The sequence below is a fragment of the Phyllostomus discolor genome, chromosome 6 (genome assembly GCF_004126475.2).
Source record: "Phyllostomus discolor isolate MPI-MPIP mPhyDis1 chromosome 6, mPhyDis1.pri.v3, whole genome shotgun sequence".
Taxonomy (NCBI): Eukaryota; Metazoa; Chordata; class Mammalia; order Chiroptera; family Phyllostomidae; genus Phyllostomus; species Phyllostomus discolor.
Window position 1 is genome coordinate 50229351 of NC_040908.2, and position 15904 is coordinate 50245254.

General features: G+C 44.0%; 1 protein-coding gene across 1 annotated transcript in view; it reads right to left on the minus strand.

The window, feature by feature from the left end:
* ANTXR1 (ANTXR cell adhesion molecule 1) overlaps positions 1–15904 on the minus strand; it is a 230344-nt gene that overhangs the window by 45151 nt on the left and 169289 nt on the right. The window contains exon 17 of the mRNA XM_028514747.2: positions 7174–7254. Within this exon, the coding sequence (XP_028370548.1) occupies positions 7174–7254 (81 nt within the window). The remainder of the gene's footprint in view (positions 1–7173; positions 7255–15904) is intronic.

Sequence of the window (15904 nt, forward strand, 5' to 3'; positions counted from 1 at the left end):
GAGCACTTCTCCCCCACCTCTTCCTCTCCTGGGCCTCCGTCATGAGCACTTAATCATGCTGAAGTCTCCATTTTCATAAACCAAAGAGCCTTTTTTCAATGCCATCACCTCCTATTTTCTGCTAAGCTTCTCCCCTGCCCCCATCATTCCCATGAACCTCAGTCACCAAGGTTACCATGACCTTCTAACTACTAGTCTAATTAGAGGACTGGTGTCAGTTTGCATCTAAATTTTCCATCACTGTTGACCTCACCCTCCTCCGTGATGTATCATTCTCTCTCCATTTCCATGACTCCAGACTCTCCTATCACATCTTCTCTTGCTCTGGCTGTTCCTCCTAAGTTTCCTTCGTGTTCCCCTTTTTCTTTTCCCACCCTGACTTAGAGGGTTTGTGTTTCTATAACTATGTGCAGTTAGTATGATGTTAGACCCTCTCTCCTTTTCCAGGTCATACATTGAACTCTAGAATCCAAAATGAAGTCCTCTTCAAATTGGTGTCCCTGGTGCCCGGTCCAGTGACAGGCTCTTAGTGAGAGCACAATGGATGTTTGGTGAAAGACTGAGGAAAGGCAGCCAGGGTGAAGGGGAGGTACAAGCAGGGAATGCAGGGAATGTGATGGAGGGAGAGAAGAGAGAGAAACGCAGGACACTTTTCTTGAGTCTGCTTATGTGACAGGAGGCTCATCTGCTTTCGAAGGACCTAGTGAGGATACCCTCTCCCCCTGGAGGTAACTTGCCCCAGACCATTCTCACTGCTGCAACAGTAGGAAGACTTGGTACCCATGTGACTGGAAGTTCCCTTATTGGTAACAGCTGCACAACAGCAGCCCCGGGGCTAGAGCTGTGGGAGAGGATTTCACAACCTCTGTGCTTCAGATGAGTTTCAAACATTGTTTATGTACATTTATGTGTGTGTTTCCTGGGTCTCTTCTGAATTTAGGAGGCTCAGCCTTGCAAAACAGGCTCAGTGTGCCTCAGCATTTTGTTTGTGCTGATAGTGATGGAATGTACCCACCTCCCGATGCCAGATCTGGGAGAAATGAAGCAGCTGAAGCAGCTGAAAACAAAGAAGACAGCCAACCCCAGTGGCTTTCTCCCAGAGCTGGTGATGGGAGGTGGGGTTTGAATCGGGGTAAAAATGACTGGAGAGGGTTTGGACTGGTCGGTATGTTGACTGAATTACATCCAAAAAGACATATGAGGCAGAATTCTGTGTTCTTTCCCCCATCCTCTTTACCCAAGGAGTAGTAATAGTACAGCAGCCAGAAGCTATGTTAACCACCTTCTTGATAGGAAAGGGACTTGAAAGTACATGAAGATTATAATCGTCCATTTCCCTTATGCCTATGAGACAGGCATAGGGTTTCTAAAGATTATGGGGAGTTGCCTTTGAATTGTTTCCAGAAGGAAAGGGAAGATGCTGCTCTGGATAAAACACAAGGAATTGGACCAGATCACTGATTCTCACCCTGGCTGCCCATTAGAATCACCTGGGAGGTTTCAAAACCCCACTGCCAGATGTCATCCCAGACAAATTAGATCAAACCTTGGGGGTGGGGCCTTGGCATCCACGTTTTAAAACTCCTCAGGTTGAAGACCACTGGATTCCATGAAATTCTGTGGGGCGTGAATTCCATGGGGCGTTCCCTTGTATCTCTGTGTTTGAAATCAGTAATCCAGGAACAGAACTCTCTGCAGTTGGGAAGGATTTCTTTCCAACTGATGGGAGCTTAATATTTTCATTTCAGCTAAGCTAGTTAACCCCCAATCATGTCAGTAAGTGTTCAATGGAGAAATATGGGAAACTGGTGGATCAGCGGTCAAACAGGTATAGAAATGTTGGCTTAGAACCCAAAGCTCTCAGGTCTAGAGGAACCTTGAAACCATCTAGTTTCGTTTATCTCTCTGGATCTCAAAGTGGGGTCCCTACAGCAGCAGCATCACATCACTGGGGAGCGTGTTAGAGATGTTTATCCCCAGGCCCCACTCCAAAGCCACTGAATCAGAAACGCAGCAATCTGTGTTTTAACAAACCTTCTAGGCTACTCTGTGCTCAAGTTTGAGAACCACTGAACTGCTCTAGGAAGTTCAGTCCTGGCCATGTGGTTTAACTGGTTTCGTCCCTGTTGGGTAACAAGGAGCTCGGTTGTGTCTGGGGCAGTCCATTCTGTTGTCGAAACTCTTGTCCTTCAATTCTTTAAGATGAAGTCTGCTTCACTGTACCTTCTACCTGTGGCTCTAGTGCTGTCCTTTGGGATGACCCAGAGTAAATCCAAGTCACACACCATACTTGAAAGACATTCAGATAATGCTCCAGGACTTCTAGTTTAATATAACAAATGGCTGATAGCTCCCAAAGGCACTTTCCCCAGATATACAATAAAGTACCTAGGAAGATACAGAAAAGGTGCCAACTCACACTACCACTCAAAGCTAAGTCAGAGGGAGCAGAAACAGTGGAAGAAAATTTTTGTGAAAATTTATGTTCTCTTGGAGTAGGGAAGACAATGCTCAGTTTGACACCAAAGGCAGACATTACAAAGATTTATAGATTTGACTATGAAATTATAGATAACTTTAATATATTTCTTAAAAAGCTAAAAGGTAAATAACAGACTGGGAAAAACTCTGACTCTGTACATAACATTAGACTTTAAGTGTCAAAAGGTAAGGACCATGTACTTAGTGCACAGCACAACATCTGACACATATGAGGCTCTTGAAACACGAATGCACAAAGATGGTGGAGCAAATGGACATACGAAATCAATTCTAAAATTGAAAAATGGCCAAGGGCATGTATATAGAATTGATAAAAGAGGAAATAAGCCCTTAAAAAATTGCTCCACCTCAATAAAATTAGGTGGTGCAATAAAAAGCACCTATCAAATAGCTAACTTTAATAATATCGGTGAACATCTGGGGAGATGGGCTTTTGTAGATGTGGACATACGGGCTACCCCACACACTGTTTCAGGGGGCAGTTTGGTGACATGTATCAAAGCTTCACAGTTTTGCGTGCTGTTGTGTTTTGGACACTTATTCTAAGGAAACGTACATGAATGTGCATACTACTTTGATAACGAGGATACAGATTTAAGATTCATTTATAACAGTAAACATTTAGAAATAAATGTCTAAAAGGAGAACACAGGCAGAAATATTTTGTCATAGACAATAGCATATGACACGGTCATTAAAATGATATTATACCAAGATATGTGGTGACGTGGAAAGATTATTCCTTCAATGTGGTTAAGTGATTTTTAAAGAAGTTTACAAGATGGAACGCATAATGTGATGACTGAGACAGGACCAAATTAAAATGCACTGAGGGTGCCTTTAAAACTTTCTCAGATGAAAATTCTGAATCCCTTCCACATTTGTCCTTGAAAGGTGAGCCAATCTTCTAAACTCAAAGAGTGTCCAGGTGTGCAGGAAGTCTTGGAGACCATCCTGGAAAATGCTCAGGGGACACAGGTTCTGATCTCCATACTTTGCTTGGTGTCTGAATGCTTGCTGCTGGGGCAGTGCCCCTGTACAGTGTGGGTCTGGACAGCAACTCTCCGTGGTTGCAGAGAACAACAAACAACATTGCTGAGGCGATGGTTTACTAGGTAGAGAAAAGGCATTTCCAGCAGGGAAACCAGAATATGAAAAGGCACAGAGACTTGAACGCTTCTGGCCTGCTCAGGGAATGGTGAGCAATTCCAGGCAGTCGGGGCAGTTGTGGAGTGATGAGAGAACCTGAGGTGAGCAGCGGATGAGATGGAAAGGGAGGCCTTTCTAAATCAAGCTGCAGATTCTGGGATTTTTCCTCGTCTTTGCAATCTGAAGCCTTGGCAGGGCATATTGAGATTTGTTTTAGAAAGAGCGCAGCAGAAGCTACACACTGGAAGCGTGTATGTGGGAGGATGGTTTAAGCAAAGGATATACTCAGTGAACTCTCTGAATTTTAGGATCAGATGTGTTGCCAGTTTGCTACCTAAGTGGTTTCTTCTGGCACCTTCTAGCTTACGCTGGCCCAGGACTTCCTGGTGGGCTCTAAGGAAAAACAGGACTGTGAGCCCACCCCAGGCAGAAAGGGAGAGGTGAGTGGTGGCAGACAGGAAGCACTCAGGTCTCCTGCTGTCGTCCCATTTGTGTTCTCTCTGACCTAAGGCTTGGGCAGCTCTGAGGAGGTAGGCACCTCTCCCAGGGAAGGGTGTGGCTGTGGGCTCGATCCTCCCCTACCACCTGCTCTGCAGTGGGGCCTGCAGGTGCTCAGCCCTTTCAGCAGCCTCAAAAGCGCTGTTGATGAGAATGAGTCTGAATCTGTAGGGTTAACTGGGGGGAGGACACAGGAACTGAGAAGGAAGAATTGCCAGGTTTCTGTGAGGTGTGTGTGCATTTGAAAGAATTCAGAATCAACTGAGAAAGTAATTAGGTGATTTTTGTTTTTGTTTTTTGTTTTTTTGTTTTTTTTTTCCAAAAAATCCAGAACCTATGACTCATGTTCATGAGGACATGCCTGGATGTAGTCATTTTGAGTTTATGGAAAATGTGGTCAGCCCCATAAATCAGTGCTGAGGAATTCTTAAGAGTCATCACCGTGTAAGTAGGTTTGTTGAAAATCTCTTACAGTAATGCAAAACAAAACAGAATAAGCATACAGACAAAGACACAATATAGTCTTCCCTTCTCTTGAATTCTCTTCTGAATTGCCACAAGGCAGCTTTGAATTCTTGTTCCTAACTGATCTGTGACCTTTCTTGTGTAACTCTGTGTGTGCAACAAGATTTTTGTGGCCATTGTCATGACTACATGGACACAATTCTCTGCATCTATTTCTCCCATGTGCTATAGAATTTTATAAAGAAAGCCCTTTTGAAAGGAGGTGACAACCATAATTTGTGACAGAACTGAATCAACTATGTCCTAAGTCTAAGACCTCCTGGACTTTGAACCTACTATTTTTTGTGATTGGAGAATGAAAATTCAAGGCGGTATTGTGTTTCTTAAAAGCATACAGAACATCTTCAGAAGTAGTAAATGAGAGATTCAATTTAGATGTTATTTATTAGAGGAAATTCTATGTTTTCATTTCATTGTTGCTGGATTTTTTCAATCAGGCTTTTGCCCCAGTTGGTTCTTATATCTTACATATGATAATATTTCTTTCTACCCCTCCTCTTTCCAAACCCCTTCTACTTCTCAGGTTGACCTAGCTTGTGAATTTGTTTCAGCCAAACTGGTCAGGGAGAATGAAATGTTAACAGATTTGGTGGAAATGTTTTTCAGTTCCTCTGAAATGGGCTTGTATACTGGACTAGAACATTCTATCACAAAAAATAGCACTGCTGACCCTGACTGAGGTGGCTTACTGTTTTTTTTTTCTTCATCTGTTAGATGAATCCCATACATGCTAAAGAAAATTTAATTTTCCACAGAAACCAGATATACAACTTTTAAGGCCAAATACCACCCTGGGTATAAAGTTTATGGCATAGGCTCATTTCTCTTAACTGTAGAATTCGTACTTTAACATTTGCTATAGCAGCCCTGGCTGGTGTGGCTCAGTGGATTGAGTGCCGGCCTGCGAACTAAAGGGTCACTGGTTCGATTCCCAGTCAGGTCACATGCCTGGGTTGCAGGCCAGGTCCCCAGTGGGGGCCATGTGAAAGGGCAACCACACATTGATGTTTCTCTTCCTCTTTCTCCCTCCCTTCCCCTCTCTCTAAAAATAAATAAATAAAATCTTAAAAAATAAAATAAAATTTGCTATAGCAATGTCTTCTTGTTGGCTTTCATAGACAAAATCCAAATCCAAATGTCATAAGGGCCACTGTGGCCCAGCATTTCTATGACCTGGTTTGTTACATGTCATACTGGCCTGCTGTCCCTGCCACAACCTGGATCAGGAACAGTTAATTGGGCAGTAGCTTGCACAAACAATGACACTTTAGACCAAATCTCCTCAGCTACAAACCTTCCATTGTCACCAGGTGTGAATGAGAGGGTCCTGCCTAACAGGCTCTGCTTTCCTGTTTTATTAGCTGTGCCATGTTGAAGAGTGGATGCAGCTAAGATACCGCACATTCAATGCACGCTGGCTGCATTGTGGTTTGGATTTTTGCATCGTTCCTCTGCAGACTGTAGAAAAGCACAAAACAAATACCTGCCATGGACTGAGCATGCCTATGTGTTCCATGTTGGCCAAATGCTTTGTAACATTACCTTCTCCAACCAGTCACACTATGAAGTAGTTATTATCACCTGCTTTATAAAGATCAAGTTCAGAGAGGTTAATTGACTTGCCTAGAGTTAACTTCCAACCAGGAAGGAAGTCAGATTCAAGTCCCACTCTGCCTGATTTGAAGACAGTTCTAAATTAGACACCTTCATCTTGCTTTTGGGTGAATGTGCCTGATTCCTTGAGAAGCAGATGGGAGGTGAAGGTTGCTGATAGTTGAGGGAGAGGTGGGCTCCAAGCTTTGCTCTGTTAAATGTATGGAAGAGAGACTTGTTCTCACAGCAATGCTGTGCCTTCAGCAGAACCAAGGCTATTTCCAGTGTTGATACTGAATGAATAAAACAAGTGATTCAGCTCCTCACTGTCCTCATTTACAAAATGAAGACAGGGGCAGATGGCTTCTCAGGTCTCTGCTGGCTCCTCCCTTTCCAAATCCTTGTTTTTGGAGGTGCTCCATGCTTGGCCCGGACAGTTTTCAGTCAAATCTTACCAGGGTAGAAGGTCCTTCTGTGATTTAGGACCATTTGGGCCCAACACCTGCTGGAAGATGGTGGGGGTTTTCTGTGGTCCCTGTTTCCTTGCCCTGTCTTGTGGCTCTGGCATCCTGTTTGTCACCACTGCCCGGAGTGGCGGGGAGCAGCAGGCCTCTCTCCTGGGGCGGCCCGAAGTAAGAACCAGCCTGTCTGTATTTACTCACCATACCTGTACATTAAGTTCCAGTCCTAGGAAGCTAAACCCAATCTATTTCTGCCAGAATTCTTTTCATAAAAGCAAGTCAAAACTCAATGTTCTACATAACACAGGATTTTGAAAACTACTGTCTTATTTGTCACTGCATGACATAACAGCCGGATTTGTTTACTTAGAGTTATTCTAGCTCCACAGAGACAGGGAGACAGAAGAAGACTGTGTGTATGTGTGACACCATTACTGAATCCTACCGTGTCTCCTGGCTGTGGACGCATCACGGACACGCGATCATATCCTTTCCTTAGCAGGACCCACAAGGCATCGAGTTTTCCCTGAAAAAAAAAAATGCACCAAGATTACACATGGCCAGCACAGACCTGTAGGGATTTCCATGCTTCTTTGATTGTGTGACCAACACAGTGCCAGCCATGTGGTCATGACTAGGTAAGTGATTCTCTCATCCCCAAACACAGGAGCAGAGACACTGAACTGAGGACCCTGATGCTTCAGTGCAGCCCCAAGTTCACAAACACAGGGATGTCCATTTAGGCCATTGGCTTTTGTCCTTGCCACATTTCTGGGCATACCCTAACACAAGTGTATCCTTTGAACTTCCACTGTTTATCTTCAACTTTCATTAGTTGACCCCCTGCCCCCAACTTCATGCCCAGAGTTTGCAAATGAAAGCAATGGAGGCACATCCAGCAAAATTACTAAACAGAAGTGTCTAGCGGGCAAGACCAATGGGAGGTCCCTGGGATGCAGATACCTGGCTGTTCCCTAGGCTCACTCTGCAGCTATGACTTGCTTAGGAACCCAAGAATTGAGGGACATATTGCCAAAAATCACAGATTATTCAATTCACAACTTCTCTGGAGTTGCAGGTACTGATTGTATCTGAGAAGAGTGCTTTCCCAGTAACTGACTGTATCTGAGAAGAGTATACGATAAAAGCTGTCTCATGCCTCTGGCCATTCTAGTGCCCTAGACCTGCTGAATGAAGGCTGGTTCCTGCCATTGCAAATACTAAATAAAAAAAAGACATTTTTTCGGCTTTGTTCTTACTATTACCCCTGGTTGGTGACTCCATCGACAGGCAGAAGTCCCCTTTACTTTGCCTTATTTTTTGTCATTTCTCTTGTGGTAGGCAGAAACATCCCCTCGCCCCACCTTCAAAGGCGACATCCCATTTTCTGGGACCTGTGGATATGTTACCTTCCACAGCAAAAACAACTTTGTAGATGTGATTAATGTAAGGATCTTGACATGAAGATTCTGGGTTACCGAGTGGACTCAGTCTAACCACATGGGTCCTTAACAGAGGGAGGCAGGAGTGTCAGAGGCAGAGAAGGGGATGTGCCCATAGGAGCAAAGTCAGAATGATTCAAGTGACAAGGACTCAAGCGACTGTTGCAGGCTTTGGAGATGGGAGGGGCTATAGCCAGTGAGTGTGGCTGCTTCTAGAATACTGAAAAAGCAAGGAAGTAATTTTTCTTCTAAAGCCTCCAAAAAAACCCAAACCAAATGCAGCCCTGGCCTCACCTTAATTTTAGCTCAATGCAACCCATGTTAGGTTTCTGACCTCCAGAACCGTAAGATAGTACATTTGTATTGTTTAAGACAGTAGGTTTATGGTAATCTGTTGCAGCAGCAATAGGAAACGAGCACAGCCCTTATCATTCCCTGATGTAGTCTATGTTTGTTTGCTTACCGTCTTTGCCAACCAGAATGCCAGCCCTGGGAAAGCAGAGGTGTCACTGGCTCTGCCCAACCCTTAAGTCAACATCTAATGCTCAGTAAAGATCTGTTGGATGAATGAATGGATTCAGTGCTACTAAGTTCTGGGTTAGGTGCTTTTACAGGTGTCTTCTCATTTCATTCTCCCAGCAGTCCCAAAGGTTTATGGAGAGGAAATGGAGGGTCAGAGAGATCAACTAACTTGTCCAAGGCACACAGCTTGTTCATTGGAGAGGTGTGATTAGACCCCAGGGCCGTCTAATTATAAAGCTTATATACTTTCCAGACAGAAGAATTGCAGATTCTTCCTCATGCAATTCTTCTGTCTGGAGCACTTGAATTTAGATCTTTTAAAACAGAGTTTCTAAACTATAGATTGCAACTCTTTAAGCACTCGTGAAACAGCTTTGTGTGTAAGCAACACAGTTTTTAAGAAATAAAATAAGATAGAAAAGAGAAGATTAGAGTTAATTGCACATGGTGAGGATAAGTGTTGATCCTGTGAAAGATATGCTTCAGTTAAATGTGTGTGGGTATGTGTACGATGAGTGTACCTTTGTGCACACATAGACACACACAGGCATATACTGGGCCAAGATGTATTTCCCACTGGGGTCTCAAGCAGGCACCCTAGAGAACACTGGTCTGGAAGAATCTTTGCAGGATAGGACTGGCAAGGTTGGGGGTGTCTAGAGAGTTCAAGTTCCTCAACACAAAGCTTTCACAGTGGTAATGTTAATTTACGAATACCGTCTAGAGCCCTGGCTGGTATGGCTCAGTGGATTGCACGTGGGCCTTCAAATCAAGGGTCACCAGTTTGATTCCCAGTCTAGGGCACATGCCTGGGTTGCAAGCCAGGTTCCCAGTAGGGGGTGTACGTGAGGCAACCACACATTGGTGTTTCTCTCCCTCTCTCTAAAAATAAATAAATAAAATCTTAAACATAAAAAGAATATCATCTTGAAGACTTGGTGTTCTGAAATTATTTTCTAGTGGGTTATATTCTGAGACGAAAAATATGCTCTTGAACATTTATCAACTATTGCTCAAGGTCTTGGGGTTAAATTTTGCTTTGCTAAGTGTAGTGTTTCTCATCTTTTTTGGCAAAGTATTTATGAAAGCCTCTAAAAATATTTTGAAATGACTTTAGAGTGCTGTGTTCAGCATGGTTTTCTGCATTTAACCCGTTTCAATCATCAGTTACATGTTTTCCTTTAAGGTTCTTTGGGATAAGCATTTATATTTCAGTGTATAACCAGGTGGATTTCCTGAAAGAATACCTCTCTTTCCTTTTCTTTCCCTTTTTTGGGGGGGACTAACAGTATTTGGTTTTATAAATCAGCCCACCCACAGTATTCTGAGTGCTAGTCACTCCTTGACAAGTAAAGAACAATGAGATGCTGCTGTGGAAACACATTAATTAACTCAGCAGAAATTTAAAGCCACATGCAGGGCAAAAGAGCAGAAGCCACCTGGATATATAATGCCAGGAAAATGGGTTGTAAATTATGCTTTTCTTTGTGTCAACAGATCATAGTGTAGTATTTAATCACGAAATGACTGAATGCAGACTGCCTGAGTTTGTATTTTGGCTCTGCCTGTCCCTGACTCTGCAGCCTCGGACAAGTTGTTTCAACACCCTAACGCTTACTGTTCCCATCTTTAAATTGAAGATAATGATGCTGTCTATCCTATAGACTTGGTATAAGGCTCACGATTAGATATTGAAGTTAGGAGCTCGTCTCATAGAAAGTATTCATTAAATGTTATCTATGAGCCTGGTGAAGTCATTAAGATGATCTGTTGTGAGCCTCTGTAGACAGATGAAAAAGAATGTAATGCAGAGTATAAGAGCCCAAAGATTTGAACTTCATTAGCATGTAGCTCCCCATCCTCTCTTCTGTGTCTTTCCAACCTTATTTCCTCTTATCCCTCAAGCCACACGTCTTCTTTTTCAGCATGGCATGGTCTGGCTTCTCTGGCAGTGCTCAGTGGCTCCAACACTTCATCGGAGGCCACCCATGGTATCCTGAGTGCCAGTGCCTCAGCCAACCGTGTGCCTCATTTTACCTGATTCTTCTGAGAAATCTGATGTGCTGGGCCTCTCTCTTCTGTACACCATTCTTCGGCTTTTGTGCCCTCGGCCTCTGCCTGCTCCTCCCCTCTGCCTACAGTTGCCACAGTGGTGTTGCCCTGGGCCCTCTTCTAGTCCCATCCCCCAGGCTGAGAGCTCACTCTCAGCACCCTCATCTAGTCTCATGGTTTGAACTTCCCTTTTCTGCTGATGCCTCACAAATTCTATCTTCAGCTTAGTCTACTTTTAAACTCTGGATCTGGGTATCCAATGACCTGCTAAATCTCAGCTGTGATGTAGATGTATAACAGGTATTGAAAACCAAACATCACAAGTTGAGCTATCTTTCTCCAAACCTGCTCCTCCTTTTGTATATCTTGCCTTGGTTCATGGCACCACCATCCATCCAGATGGGCAAGCTGGACCAGCGTCCACCACCTCCGCACCTCCCAATTCCATCATGCCTCGTGGATATTCTCACTGTAACACCTTTCCAGTTGCCTCTTCTTGTCCACCCCTGTCCCACCGGCTCTGTGGCTGCTGCCTTGGCCCAGGCCCTTACCTTGGCACTCACTCTAAACAGTTTCCTGTAGGTTCCTTGTCCTCTCTCCTACTTGATTAATACCAGATTTCATAGCTAGGCTAAGTGAATGAATTGCAGTTAATAAAATAAAGCAAGAAACATCTTAGCATCAGTGTGAATTTGGGCAAGTTACTGAACCTCTCTGTGCCTTGGTCTATTTATAAATGGGAGTAGCAGTAGTTTCTACTTTTGAGGCTTGCTATGAGAAATAAAGGAGCAAATGCATGGAAAGCCCTGGATCTGCTCCTGACTTTTGCATGCTTCATCCAGGTGAATCACTGTTGCTGGATTCTCCTGGCCAAGGTGAGACTAGCTGGTTCTAGTTAAGCCTCAGTGTTCTGAGGTCTGGCTGTCTCACAAATGAACCTGAAGCCTCCACTCCATGGCATAGAAAACAGTCTGGGTAATCTACACATTTTATATCTCTTTCTACACTTACACCAGGAAGCTTTTTATGCAGGAGCCCGTGAGCTTTAGAATAAGTATGTTTATAATTCTCTGAAGTCAAAGGGAAATGCATATCAAAGGCTCTTGGAGAGTAGATTATTGAAACGTAGGTAGAAGCCTGTCATTTTAAGACAGTAGCTAATGTGCTTATAAACAGCATCCCTTTGGGGCCAGAAGAGACTCATGGGGTTCTTCCAACCCCTACTTAGCTCAGAATTGAGCATCCACCATGCACAGGAAGATGTCTGCACAGGATGCATTTCAAGATCCTGGTCCTCACTCTCCAGGAGAAATGCCCACCTGCTTCTGGAGCAAAAAGATTTCCCTAACCACCTGTTGACACTGACTGGATTAGCTGACATTTAAGAATTGTGCTTTTTTTCATTTGAAGTTGATGCATTTTGACTATAAAATGAGAGATTTACCAGTTCTAGACTCCCAATGCACCTCAGCCTCAGCCAATAACCAATAACTTCTATTCCACAAAGCCAGACAAACTGAAAGTCCTATATAAATTCTAGCTTTTGTTTCTTCCTAAATAATAAGATTGTTCCAGGAAGGTTTATGCCACCATCATTCAAAGCACTATGGTACATGGTGTTTGTGGCTGGGTTTTTCTTTTCTATTTATTTATTTATTTATTTATTTATTTATTTATTTAGGTGAGCAGCTGCTGTGTCTTCTCTTCTGATTTGTCTGCCTTAATTAGGCAGAAGTTAGCCAGAGAATGATAATTTTGAGGGTATTTCAACTTACAGGGCTGTTATACACTAACACTGGAATTTTTATGCCTTGAAAAAGATGGAAAATATTGTGCTCCATGCTTCCCTTCAGATGAAATAATTTAATGCATAAAGTTGCAAACTCTTCCTACACACATATGCATGTGCACACTCACATGGTGATTTTTGTTTGCTCTTTTTTCTTGGTCTTTGTGTCTGTCATCAACGGTACATCTGACAACATTTGAAGCTTCGGTTGTATGTACTGAGCCACATCCAATACAGTTGCATGACTGAAAGCTGCTTGATTACAAGGTCAAGGAGGGTTAAGCCAAGGACAACAGGTGGGCCTAACAGAAAATGAACAGAAGGCCGCCCGCTCCCGGGCCCTGCAACAAGCCAAGGCTGGTCTGGCTCCTGCAGAGGATAGCCAGTCTGCCTGGCCCGCCAGGGTCTGGCTTTTGTCTTTCAGCTGTCATTTCTGTCATTTCCAGTCATGTGGAAGGGCTACTGGAAAAGGAGAAAAATTGTTTCTCTGAAGGCTGCAAGCCTTCCAGCGAACCTGAAAACAGTCCTGGTTTTAATCTATCTGGTGGCCATATATCTGGGCATTACTTAACTTGTCTAAAATGGTCAGTCCCAATTTAATGAGAAACATGGGGTGCTGTCAATCCAGGGGGTAAAAACCAAGCAAAGAAAAATTCAGGGCAAACAGTCATGAGCCTGGAATGAAGAAATGGTGAAGTGTGGTCAGTGCCTTAAATTAGACTGGGGGACAGTGGAGAGAAGCCCACTGTGGACTCCTTCTCTTGATGAGTTCCCACTGGGTTTGCTTAGCCAGTGTGCTTGTCTGCTGCTCAAATCTATTTCATGAAATGCATGAAAAACGTGAGTTAAACATAATATGTTAAAAGCTGTATATGATTCTGATCACTTTCACTGGGGAACTAGGAGTCTTCCCCGAAAGTTTTGCACTGGGAGGGCTGTTCTCCCTGTTTACAGCAGGGGCAGTGAGTAGACTGGGTTGTCTCTGGGAGCTGCCTGCCCCCATTTGCTCTCTGTTTCTTTGTCTTCTTGGCTCTGTGCCTTGGAAGCCTGACCTCCTCAGACAGCGTCATCTGGTTTCTCTTTGGTTTGGCCAATAGGCAACACCGGAAGGAGATGAGAGGGCAAGATAAGGGGGAGGTTGGGGTATTTATTCCTTCTACTCCCTCTTTGACTCCTTGCCTCCAACAGCAGCTGCATTCTTAAAAGGCAGGGTTCTGCAAACATTTTCTGTGAAGGGCCAGAGAGTAAATATTTTAGGCTTTGAAGGTCAATAGGCAAACGCAGGATGTTATGATACGTAGGTACTTACACAGCCATTTAAAAATGTGAAAACCGTTCTTAGCTTGTGGACTACACAAAAACAGGTGGCAGGCCAGATTTAGACTGCTGACTCCCTCTCCAGGGCCACAGTTCCCATTGGATGGCTTCATCTCTAAGGCATTGGCTCCAGTGACACCATCTGTCTTCCTTGCCCTCAGGCCTAGGGGTGTAGCAGCTCTCACTGTTGCATGCTTATCCCCAGGTGTCTCACCTTTGCTGTGGGTTTCCTTAGCCCTGCCCACACCTATGTTAGTTTTTTTCACACCCATGCTAATTCAATCCTTTGAGCGTGGCTTCTGTTTCCTGCCAGGATCATGGTAAATTCAGTGAGATGGTTCAGAAAGGGAAGCAGAGTTTATGGTACTACCTGAGGCTACATGCTTTGTCCAAGGCCTAGTGACATCCATAGGCACTGTGGCTAGAATGAGGCTCACCTCTGAGTATGCATTGTGCTGACACTGAATTTCTGGTAGCAAGTCTGCCCTTCTTCTGGATAAACAATGTACATTTTGTCTTTTGAATTCCTTTTTGTGTTTTTATTTTCAAGCCTTCTGGTTCCGGCCCTCCCCTTACCCCACTTAGCCCAGATACACATAAGATGACCTCTCTTTCTCTGCTTTCCTTGTAGGGGTGGCAAGAAGAATGTTACTATCCTTGGACTGGGGGTACCAAAGCAACATGTGTGGGTCATGGGAGACAGTCTAATCAGTGTGATGCTCAGGGAATGGTTTCATAATTACATCCTATGCTTCAGCTCTTTAACAATAGATGGTGGAGTCTCTACTCTGTGCCAGGTACAGTGCTGTTTATTGGCAGTTCAGAGAGGAGTTAAGCATAATTGGTGCCTTCCAGGAGGTCAAATCTGATGGAAAGAAGATTCACAAACATGGGCAATTGTACATTTCCTACTTAGCAGTGTGAGCTGAGCAAGCATTGGCATGAGGTGCTCCATCAGCAGGAGGGGCATTTCTCATGTCCTGACTCCTAACAAGGGAGTCCTGCTGAGGTGCTAGGTGAGTCCACCGAGGTCACAGGACTTTCCCACCTGGCTGATTGGGTGATTCCTTGAGATCGAGATTCTCAGCCACTTGGCATTAATTCCACAGTTGTCTTTGTGGAAAATGGACTGTGAAATCTAATGTGGGTCTTCTTGCTGAGACTTCTGACAAATGAACGAGGTTTGATTGTGCACTGTTTGCCAGATACCATATTTCCTGCTCTCAAGAAACCTCCAGTGGAAGGCTGGCTGGGACCTTCTGTGACAATTTCTTAACTGAGTTTGTTAAAACCCAGATTACTGGGATCCATCCCCAACGTTGTTGATTCAGCAGATCTGGGTTGGGACCTGAGACCGTGCATTTTTAGCACTTCCAGGAGGGATGCTGATGCTGCTGGTCCAGGGACCAGTGAGAACCAGTGATTTAACACAGTGACAATGAAGGAGCCTCAAGAGCAGGGGCTGAGGTGGGAGTGGCAACTGGGGCAACAGAAGGGCATTGCTTGGGGAGTTTAGATGGGACATTTGAAAAGGAGGCATGGGGGAGGGAAAAGGAGTCTCACTTAATGAAAATAAGTGAGCAAGTTGTGATGGGCGGTGTACCTGTGAAAGCTTTTTAGGGGACTCTAAGTCATTAGGTTGAGACATTAGGCCTGGGAATCTGTAGTTTTAAAGCTCTCCCAGGTGCTTCTGATACTCAGCTAGCTTTGCAACCTCTGCATACTCAGGTTCCCAACAAACACTTTGTAAATTGGTACTAATCCAAGTGGGTGTTGGGAACAATTTTAGATTTCTAAACCCAGTTCTCCATATCCCTACTTATTTCATAAAACTCAGTTCTAAACCACCAGTTAATAGAGGAATAACATGCTTTCAAGCACAGATTAGATTCTTCAAACAGAATTCATGTTCTCTCAACATCCAAGATTACAGAAATGAAAATCTGGCTATAACCAGATATGTTGTGTTAGTCACAATGTACAGATGGCTGCAAACGACATCACGGAAAAATCTCTTTCTTCTTCATCTCTGAGATTCTCTTTGGCTCCTTCCT